The sequence below is a fragment of the Vombatus ursinus genome, unplaced genomic scaffold, assembly GCF_900497805.2.
Source record: "Vombatus ursinus unplaced genomic scaffold, bare-nosed wombat genome assembly UNPS02014874.1, whole genome shotgun sequence".
NCBI classification, from domain to species: Eukaryota; Metazoa; Chordata; class Mammalia; order Diprotodontia; family Vombatidae; genus Vombatus; species Vombatus ursinus.
In genome coordinates, this window is record NW_020954652.1 from 17,473,683 (window position 1) to 17,485,211 (window position 11,529).

Consider the following 11,529-nt stretch of genomic DNA (forward strand, 5'->3'; position numbering starts at 1 on the left):
ATGAATGTGAGGCTTTAATCTTGTTACCAAGCATAGGTCCTGAAAAATGAAATTCAATTAACTCTCTGTAAGAAAAAACAAACAAGAAACCAAGTATTTGACATATGGTCAGTAAATTGTTCCCAAACCATTCTAACTGTAACTTTCAGTCCAATTGTCTGGCAGCTTCATCAGAAAAGTGGTCTACTCAATAAAGATCTTAAAAGGAGACAAATTAGCTTATAGGGCAAAGCTAGTTATAAGTATTTGAAGAATGACTCTGTTCTTCTTCAGACAATCACAAACCTTGATCTGAATAATTCTGGTAAATCTAAGACAGAATTTGCAATTCTAGTTTAGGTTAGAAAAAGAAGGGATTGTTAACTTAGGAGGTCACTAGACCTATTTTTTTAGTGACTGTATTTCAATACAACTGGTTTCCTCTGTGATCTGATGTTTTTATTTTATGCATTTAAAACTATTTTTAAAAATTAGAATAAGGCCATCATTTTCCTTTGCCTGGCTTCCTTCAAGTTCCAGCTAAAATTCACTTTTGTTTTAATCTGTGCCTTCCTTTTGCAATAATTTCCAATTCATTATGTATATGTCTTCTTTGTTCCTACTTGCTTGCAAATTATCTTTCCTGTTAGACTATGAGCTCTTGGAAAGCCAGAACGTTTTTGCCTTTGTATCTTCAGTGCTTAGCATGGCACTTAGCACATACTGACCAGACTGGAAAGGTGTATTAAGAACATTTTAGAAAAAGGGCTAAGGACTTACAGCCTTCAGGGATCACTCTCCCTTACCTTCCTAGTCTTCATTGGTTCCCATATGTTTAATCATCATCTCTATGATGATTGTTTCCAGTCCTAATAACTCTCTCATGGTCTAACTCTACCTTACTAGCTAAATGGTATATATTTCCACCTGGATCTCATCTAGGCATCTCAACCTCAACATGTTGAAAAGCAAATCCATTGTTCCCCTCTCTCTCCTCAAAAACAAAAACAAAACAAAACAAAAACCCCTTCGCTTCTTCTACACTTTCCTATTTCTGTCAACCATGACTATCATTTTAGTTACTTTCTCAAAGTTTTACTCTCACCTTATGTATCCAATTTGTTGCCAACTTTTTACCTTTATAACACCTCTCACCTATAACCCCTTCTCTCCAGTCATCTGGCCATCACCACAGTTGAGGACTTCATCACCTTCCTTCCGGACTATTACAATAAATTCATAATTGGTCTCCCTGTCTTGCTGCATCTCCACTATAGTCCAGTCTCTATACAGTCACTAAAGTGATTTTTCCTATAAGGGAGCTGTGACTTCGTTAATCTCCTACTCAATAAACTCCAGTGACTATGACTTATAGGATTATTTATAAACTGCTATCTTTGGCCTTTTTAAAGCTCTTCAAAACATGGTCCCTGGGGCAGCTAGGTGGTGCAGTGGATAGAGTGCTGGCCCTCAAATCAGGAAGGACCTGAGTTCAAATGTGCCCTCAGACACTTAATAGCTATATAACCTTTGGCAAATCACTTAATCCTGATTGCTTCTCAAAAAAACAAACAAACAAACAAAAAACCCACCACCAACAGCAACAATCAAAGCATGGTCTTTCCTGCCTTTCCAATCTTGTTACATGTTACCACTTCCAATACAATTATTCTATAATCCAGCCAGACTTGATTACCTGCACACACTCCATGTCTTTGTATTGGTGGTCCCCCCATGACTGGAGTGTGTTCCTTACTCACTGACACCTATTGGAATCTTTGAGTTCTTTCATTACTTGGCTCAAATGCCACACTGTAGAGGTAGCTTTTCTTGAACCCCCTAGCTGGTAATAATTTTTTTTTTGGCTAGGCAATGGGGTTGACTTGCCCAGAGTCACAGCCCTAATAATCTTTTTTTATCCTCTCTGACTCTCTCCATGTTATCTTATATCTGTTTTGACGTCATTTTAGCTAAGTTCTAATTAGTGTGGAAAATGAATTTCATGAAGTGTTCACGTTATTTGTACGCTGGATATTTCCATGGGCTTGGAACCAATGATCATATTTTACATAATTATTACTTCAAATGATATGAATTTGGATACATATGAATGCTTCAGGGGATTCCTTATTCACACTAAATGGGACCCAGCTATGTGTGTGAATATACCCTCAACCCATTAGAATATAAATACCTTGAGGTCAAGGATTGGCTTCACTTCTGTCTTTTTATCCTTAGCTCTAAGCCTGGAACACAGAAGCTTAATAATTAGTGATTTTAAAAAGTCCTTTTTGATTGATTGATACCCTTCCAGTTTTCATTTTTAATGTCTTATTTATTCCAGGTAAATAATAGTACATCTTGTTGCGATTGTATAGATTCCCAATATCCCATTACAATGTGGCTGCTTTTATGGAATAGCTAAGTTAGGTCTTCTAGGAAGAGATAAATTTTTTTTATCATCTCATTTTAAAGTCATTTACTTATATCAATTATAAAGTGCTATCCAATAATTTTAATACCACATTACAAGAATGATTTTAAAAGATAAATTTACATCTGGAAATGTATACATATATAATATATATATATATTTTTCTGTGATATAAATTACTATCTTGAAAGGGGTATTTTATTTATTGAATAGTTGGTATAAATTTTAAGCATATGTGTGTTTAAATACACACATATCTATATATGTATATAGAGATATATATGTAGGTGTGTATGTATATTTTTATGTGTATGTGTGTACACATACATGAGTTTAAATAGAATATGCATACACACATTTCTTGGTTGTTGGAGTAGTGTCTATTTTGTATAAGCATGGCTGGTTTCCTTTTATGGGAGCAAGAAGGTCATACTCAGTATCATTGTTGGTTTTACAGACCAAGGTTTGAAATATTCATCCTATGGGTAATGATGCTTGTTGACTTGGTTGCTGTGGTGAATGAGGATGTGAGAGGAGAATCTGTTGTATCTAAATTATTATTTTTTTTTTAACCCTGAGAATTATACCATTTTGTCCTTTGTTATTAGTAATTTTTTATTGCATTCTAATCCTGATCTTCAATTACTAGGACTGGTCTTAAATTATGGCATATTAGTACTGTGTCACATTGTAAAGCTTGACACTTCATTAATAAGTACATGCTTCTTTAATGACTATATTTATACTGTGTTTCTCATTATATAGACACCAGACTTTGTTTTCAATAAATAATTCCACTTTAATGGCAAAGTAATAATTTAGACTGATACAGTGTGCACATTTGCCAGAAGGAAAAGGAAAAAAAAAATATATGCAAGCTGGTTTACAAGCTAGAGGAACAATAAACCAATAGAAAATACATCATCCAGTTAAGTCCGAGGACACCAAATACTTATTATCAGGGCTTTACAAAGACTACAAAACTTTTCAGATGATTTATTTCACTGTTTCTGTCTATTTACATGATATGTTACATCAAAAATGTACAAAATATAAAATGTATACAGACAAATGTTTCACAAACAAGTTTCATTTGTAAACTAGGTGGACTCACTGAGATGTATTGCAGGAGGTTCTGTCTATGTTATTCATGGTTCATTTGGATTTCTCAGAAATGGCAGGGAAAGATTTTCTGATTTTCTTTTATACTCGTGTCTCACACAAGGGCAACTAGTCACTTAGCCAGCTACGCATGTTAATGTTACACCACAGAACCAATCTACCTTCGGGGCCCCGAAATCAAGTTGTCAAAATTCTACATGCACGAACTCCATTGTGATTTCTATTAGGACAATAGCACCACAAAGGGACCTAGAGACTTAGTAACACACTGAAAACTGCAGGGATGTCTTTGTCTTGTGTTATATAGCAACTGACCCCTGGGTGGTCACAGAGAGTAGCACCAATTGTACATCCTGAAGGTAACACTTTATTTTTTTTTTAATGGTACAGTACATATCTACACCATTACCCAAGCCCTTGGATTGTGTTTGAAACAAGTTATTTCTTATGGCCAGAACTTTCACTAATGAATCCGATCAAGTTTATCAATCATGCAATCTGTTTACAGCCTGCCATGCCAGATGCACTTTAAAACCATTAAAATTTCTGAAAATGTATTGGCTTCATGTACAGATTGGAAACATGCTCACTCCAGCACTGATAACTCCTGCATAGTCATACCAACTGTAAATACAGGACAAACACACCAGATAAAAACAGCTTTTAGGGTCTGCATTCTGTATTTGTTTGCAACATACAGGAAATCTCAGCAAGTGAAACATCTCAACACCAACAGGATAAAATACAATTTGTGTGAGTGTGTTTGTTTGATTTGTGCAAGGCCTTTTTTTTTTTATTTACAATACCCACCCAGTAGACTGTGCAAAACTAACCCTCCTTTACAATATAAACTCTTCCTCTTCCACAGTGGATGTCATTGCTTCCGTGTGATTCAATGCTGCTTTTTCTCATGTACAACAATAGCAATCAAAACACCATGCGTCAAATTAGCAGGAAAAAAGGGGGGGGCAGGAAAGAGAGGGAAAAAAAGAGAGAAAGAAAAACCCCAAAGGTTTGTGCTCATGCTGCATCAAATGCTTCCAGCTCTGCTGGAGAGGAATTTCAAAATATTATGCCTTCCAACAAAGCTCCATCCCATGGCACTGGATGAATCTTAGCTACCTCCCTCAGCTTGTAAGTGATGGTCATAGTAGGTTTGGGGGTTCCTTGCCTATGTCCAAGGAAAGACAAAACAATCTTTTCACAGGATAAAAATACCGATCTTTCTCCTATCCATTTCTTTAAAAAAAAATCATGATTTACAGATATGAGGCTGCTGTGTGAACCAATGTGTCTTGTTGGCAAAATGAAAAGACAGTGTGAGTTACCAATGGTTTAGGAGTTAAACCACCTGTAAAACTGTTGTAGAAATTGGGTTTAAGGCAGTGAGACAGCACCATAGGAAATATTCCTTCGTCCACTGAAAAGGCTCACACAAATGAGGCCCTAAACAAGCCTTTTGTCAGTGTTCCCTAATAACCGGTAGAAAACTCTTGTTGGGGTTGGGGAGTGGGTAGGTGGTTAAAAAAGACCACTGTGGTAAAAACAACCTTATAAAAATGGTGACTTGCACACTAAAAAGTTGGTGGAATACATCACTGTGGAAATGGCAGTTAGGAATTAACTTGGCACTTATCCAACACTTCACAGTAGTGTTTTCTGGAGGTTGCACAATGCCATTTGTGCTTATTGAGTACAGAGCCTCTGGCGTCCATTTTGGAATGGGCAGTAGCACAACACAAACACTACTGGAGTCATGTGACAGTGCCGTGTGGCACAACGGAGGTAAGGATAGAATTGGATCTGGAAACACGGGCCCTGCATGGTGGATGCAGCACCTCAGAGTTAAAACAAAAAGAAAATATTTCCCAAAAAAGGGGGGAGGTGCCAAGAAGGAAGTGGAAAACAAAATAAAACAACCAAAAAAAAAAAAAAACCTTTTTACTGTAAACTTTTAGAGAGAAAAAAAAATATTCCAGTTTGGCTAACTCATGTGCAATCTGCTTGGTGGCCCTCCACGTAGGGCCTCTTCCAGTTAATTAATGGAGCCCTACTTGTGTGACTCCATTGAGACAGAAATGCCTTGAAAGAAAAACGGATTCAAGCTTTCCATTTCAACTGAACGTCTTGACTTTTCTGACTGAAATATGCTGCCTCTTTTGTGGCATACAGCTCTTGGTCAGGGACCTTCGACTGGCTGCTCCATCACTGGCAGTGGCTGAGTGGAAATGCATTTTGTTTCCTAAGCTTAATCCTATAGCTAGCTAACTTTATATCCCCTAGAGAGTTGATTCAAGAGATGAATCTAAAATGTCATCATGGTGGCTGGTGCTGTCACCGTCGCAGCTTTGTGCACTGGAGTAATTGGCTGCTTGCTGGAGCTTCATTAACATATTCATCTGAAAAAGAGGAAGAAAAATCTATAGAGACAAGTAGCATTTAGCTAACTACACAAAAAAGAAATATATATTCATTCATACATACATTCATATATATGTATATATATGTATATATATAATACACACATATATAAGTATGTGTAAAATAGATAAATATGAACCTTAGCTGCCTTTAGGCACATTCTTATACCACCCAAGAGAAAGGGGAAAACAGTTTTAGAATATCACATCGCCCTTGACTTCCCTGTCATGTCTCTCGACTATGACTTTGAAAAACTGAGGAACCGTGAGGACATAATAGGGTTTCAGGATAACTCTTTTATTCAACATTGTGAATGTCTGCTGTTCAAGCAGGGAGATTGGAAAGGAAACTGTATCACAGCTGGACATCTGGGCCCGTGGTTGGAGATGCTGCCAAGCATTCGAGCTTTTTGGCTGAAGGAAGCAGAAACCACTGAATGGCAACGGAAAGTCGTGAGCGTTCATCCACACGTCCGCGCTCTCTCTCTCTCTCACACACACATATACACATATACAAACACACAACCCCCCGAGAAAAGGAGAGGGTAGAGTGGAATGAAGCCAGCTGCTCCACACAAGCACACCATCTGCTGATCAGGAGTTGACCTCAGGATGAGGTGACTGAATGAAGTCAGCCACGAGTACTAGAAACAGGAAGAGGAAAGATTCACTGGGTATTTTGTATTATTGTTGATTCTGTGGCGCAATCAGGATTGATATGTCAATGAAAACAAAAACCACTTTCTGGAACAACATCAGCTGCTTTGAGTTCTCTAGCATTCAATATCCTTATGGGCTAGGGTAATGTTTGTTCCAGTCCAAAAGAAGTACATATAAGTCTTTATGGGAAATGTGACTAATTTCTTATGTATTAAAAAAAATGGAGCTATATTGCTTAGATTCAAAGGAGATCTATAGGATCTCTGTTGACAGAGGCGTTACAAAATGTTGCTTAAAAGTCAATCTAATCCAAGAAATTTGTGTATAGTCTTTTTATTTACAAACTCTCCAGAGTAAAATGAGTGGGAATGACAAAACATGACCCTCTGGTACCTCAAGCATGGGCAGCTGCTCAGTGGAAATGCCTTTTTCCATGTGCTAAGCTAAATCCTATATCTACCTAACTTTATACCCTCTAGAGAATCGATTCAAGAGATGAATTTGAAATGTCCTCATGGTGGCTGATGCTATCACTGTCACAGCTTTGTGCACTGGAGTAATTAGCTGCTTTTTGGAGCTTTGTTAAACAGCAGGGTGTTAAGGGGTTACAAGCAGTCCTAGACAAGGTGCTAACAGAGAGATGACATAACCCCAACATACAAAAGAAGGGGAAACGAATCAGAGATTCAAAGTGAGAGGCCTTAAACATGGAGATAGCTTGAGAAAAAGTGAATCCAGAGAAAAGAAGAGAGTTCCCACATGGGGTAGAGTGTAACAGTGGAAATAGAAAAAGTTAAAAGGCTGTTTGCTGCGATGGACCTCAAGTTGATGTCAAAAGTTGGCCTTGCATGGAAGAGCAAAGTTCTCAGAAACTTGAGTTCAACTCAGTTCAGAAAAGCAGGGCATGAGAAACCCTGGTGAATCTAGTAGCCTAGGAGAAATTGGATTCCAAAAGAAGCTGTCAGCCATAACTAGAATGCTACCATTCAATTCAATAAGCATTTATTAAGCACATACTGTGTACAGAGCACTTTGTTAGGCACTGACCTATATAGGAAGCTTAAATTAGATATGGTTCCTGACCTGATGGCACCATTTAAATATAATATGGACTCTGGCATCAAAGTATGTCACAGTACCATGATATTTAGGGCTAGAAGGATTCTCAGAGTCCATTTAGTTCAACATCCTCAGGAACTGAAATCTAGAGAGGTTAAGTGAGTTAGCTACTCAAGATCACACAGGTAAGAAAAACAGATTTGGACCTAAGGCTCTTGACTTTGCAGCCAATGTAGATTCAGAAACAGGAAAGAGGAAAATGTCCAACACAGGTGGTATTCATGGCTAAAGGGGTCTATCATTATAAGGGAAAGTTGTTTCATGTTAATAACAGAGTCTTTTACTATGTAATTTCTTCCTATTAGAATACTCTCTCCTAAAGGGCAAAGCCAGCCTTTGTTTTTTGTAATGTCGGATATAACAAATGTTTTTAGAACTGAAAGGAATGTTGACATATAAAAAATGGAGGACAGTGGGACCCAGTGGGGAGAGAACCAGCTTGGAAAACAGAAAGGCCTTGATTCAAGTCCTGTTTCTTACATACACGGGCTCTGTAACACTGGGCCAGTCATTTCACTTCTTACTGTTCTAGGCAATTCTACATCTAAGCCAATCAGGTTACCATTTCAACTTAGATTATTTTATCAATATGCGTGAACCAATGGGCTAAGGGGTAATTCATGATGGACTAGATTGTTTTTACCTGGATGTGGAGTAATAACCTAGTTGGGAGAAATGTATCCTTTCAAAATCAAGATAATGCTTTAAATGTCACATGTAAAAATAACAACTAAAAAAAATACCACTTAGTTTTATTCTAGTTAACAATAGCTTTATGATTATTTATTCTAGTTAAGAATAGCTTTACTTCCCTTTCTCAATTTGTGGAGGAAATAGAATCTCTCGATATATTTGTTTCATTATTTGTTTTGTAAAAGCATTGAGATCTTCATTCTCAAAATATAGTATGCTGGTGAAAAGTTTAGTGCCCCTTACCTAGTAATTTTGCTTCTACTTATTTATAGAAAGTAATTTGCAAAATAAAATAAGAATAAATTCTTTGTTCCCAGTAATAAGACACACTTAAAATGTACTGGGGAATAATCATTTGGATTTTTATGATTTTTCCATCCAAAGACTTTGAAGTACTCTACAGATATTGAAACTAATTAAACCATATAATATGGAAACAGACAAAGAAAAGAGAGGATTGATTTTCCTTTGCTTCTATGTCCTTCAAATAACAGACCATATCAGCCTCCTCAATTCCATCCTGGAGCCAGACTCAGGGACAACATCTGCTGTTTCTTCAAGTATTCATTTAACTTGCATGTTTCTGAAGTCTTCGTTCAAAAAAATATAATTTGGTTTTCTATGAATTGATGTGAGAATTGAGCCAATTAATGTTTTGTGTTAATATTAATTCCTCATTTTTTTACACTCTTCTGATAATAGAAATGACAGGAAATGGATAGTTAAATGGGACAAACAATGGAAGGAAAGAGTGTCAGAGTTAGAATTGGAGGAGCTGGGTTCAAATCTAAATTTTCCTACTAACTATGCAGATCAGTAATCCCCCATCTATCAGTCTCTTTCGTATTCTGTGCCTCTCTTTTCTCAGCTGCAAAAAAAAGCTAGATTATCTCGAAGATCCCCTTAATACACACGCAACTACAAGCATTATGACCATGAGTCTGCTGAAAGTCAAACGATAAGAACAAAACATCCACTTCTCACCAAAGGATCCCCCTCTGTATCAGTCTGTGGAATGTGCTTGGAGGTTGTCCCTTCCTTTGCCAATGTACAGCCTTCATAACCAACATCTTCTGGCCTCAACTGAAGTAAGGCTGGGCCTTCTTGTTGCAGTGAGGCAGAGCTCCATGGGTATGTATCAAGTACCCACTTGGAAGGATCTTCCCATGGTGCTCGCTTACCATACATCTAGAAGATAGGAGTAAATAAAATAAATAAAAATGGAAAAACATACAGTTCAAGTCAATATACATTTTTTTAAGCAATTACTATGTGAAAGGCACAGTGCCAGGGTTACAAAGACAATAATGACCTTCCCTCAAGAAGCATATTTTCAATAGTTATTTAATGCATCTTTTGAATCTCAGATTTTTGTTTTAATGGAAGAGTATTAAAAAGAAAACAGAGCAAAAAACAAAGACTGCGGCAGCAAAGCAAATGGAACCAAGATCACACAAAAAATTAACATAAAACCAAAAGGCTGGCTAAAATAAAACATGTCAGGAGAGCTTCATTTCAGGCAATCTATTTTAATATAAGAGAAACTTATTCGCTAATTAAATTCATACCTCATAAATTTTAACCAGTTTGCAAAACAGAATAAAGCTAACAATAAGAAGATGAAATTTTCAATTATCTAGAGTTAAAGGGGTTTTGTTACATGCTAAGCAGAATTCTCTAAGTCTCAGCAGGGAAACGGCTAAGCTAAAAGGAAGAGAGCCAATAGAAGCAGGGACAAAGTAGAGTGTTATGCCGTGAATATGTTCACTTTGTGAAAATCCAGAAAATTAAAGAGAGGCTGACCAAGTGAAGAGTGCTAAAGACTCAAAAATGTGGTAGTGTAGAGACCAACTAGACAAATAGAGGAAATAGATATTATAGACTATAAAAGTGCCCTAGCTGTGATGGGAAGATATTAGTGAACAACTACAAGGAATCCCTCCTTTGCTAAAATTGGAACATATAATCATAATGATATTGGAGGACCTCCAATCACTTTCTAGCAATGCTCCCAACGCCTTACGATACGCTTTGTTTCCCCACTTTTATAGTGTTGATTATACCAAATCACAAAACCAATGTTTAAAAACCTTGTATATATGGTATATTATGAAATAGATCAAGTTAGAACAGTGAAATAGAAAGGATGAGGGAAATCCAGGAAAAGGCTTAGTACTAAATTAGAGATCATAGAAATGGAAAAAGAAAGACAGCATGCTGCATCATTAGGAAAAAGTGAGAAATAAAAATTTATTTAAATAACAACACAATAGTGAGGGAAAGGGTAAGAAATATCTGACTTCATATTCACCCAAATCACCAAAATGGCCCACCTGTCTTTGTTAGTGGACATGATCCATCTTTACTGGGTGGGAAAATTCAGTAAATAAAGTGAAGGAATTTTACTCCTTTTCTAAGGGAGATACTGAGTCATTACATACCTGAAGACCTTCTCTCACTGCCTCCAGAAGATACGGTACCAGAGAATAGTTCCAGAGATCAGTGAACCATACTCTGGCTCCTTCTACATCCATAGGACAAGAGAGGAAAAGACGAGGACCTGAGACAAAACAAAAACTCAGTTTGTAAGATGTCTAATCAGCTTCATGTGAAATAGAAACATTCTTTAAAAATCTCTTTAAGCCCTATTTTCTGTAATTTAACAAATTTCTGATTCCAGTGAAAATTACACTATAGAAAAGCTTGATTAAAGCATTTGTAGAGAAGTAATTTACTGAATTTAATTTTTAATTTAATTTCTTCCTCATATTCATTCATTCCTCATCTAAAAACTGCAATAGGATCTTAACCCTGTGATTACCTCAGTGTTTTTCAAACAATACAAAGAAATGGACTTTTAACAATGAAAATACATAATTGTGCATGAAATATTAAAGCATACTCAATTTAGGTGGAAAAAAATAGTTTTCCTAATATAGTTTTTTCTCTTAAAAGCTTCTTTAAAAAAATCACAGACACGTTTGTATATAGAATTGTGATTCTGGACAATTCATTTAACATTGTTAAGCCTCAGTTTCTTCATTTATTAAAAGGAAATAGCCCTTTCACCAAAAGGAAGCATGTTATAGTGGATAATATTAG

At 36.5% G+C, this 11,529-nt stretch overlaps 1 protein-coding gene across 6 annotated transcripts in view; it reads right to left on the minus strand.

Moving 5' to 3' along the window:
- Window positions 1-3,891: 3,891 nt before the first annotated feature.
- NAV3 (neuron navigator 3) overlaps window positions 3,892-11,529 on the minus strand; it is a 389,994-nt gene continuing 382,356 nt past the window's right edge. For all 6 annotated transcript variants that reach the window (XM_027842471.1, XM_027842473.1, XM_027842474.1 and 3 more), the window contains 3 exons: window positions 10,869-10,987; window positions 9,412-9,615; window positions 3,892-5,934 (listed from right to left, as the gene is read on the minus strand). In XM_027842471.1, coding sequence (XP_027698272.1) covers window positions 5,815-5,934; window positions 9,412-9,615; window positions 10,869-10,987 — 443 coding nt within the window. In that variant the 3' untranslated portion in view covers window positions 3,892-5,814. The remainder of the gene's footprint in view (window positions 5,935-9,411; window positions 9,616-10,868; window positions 10,988-11,529) is intronic.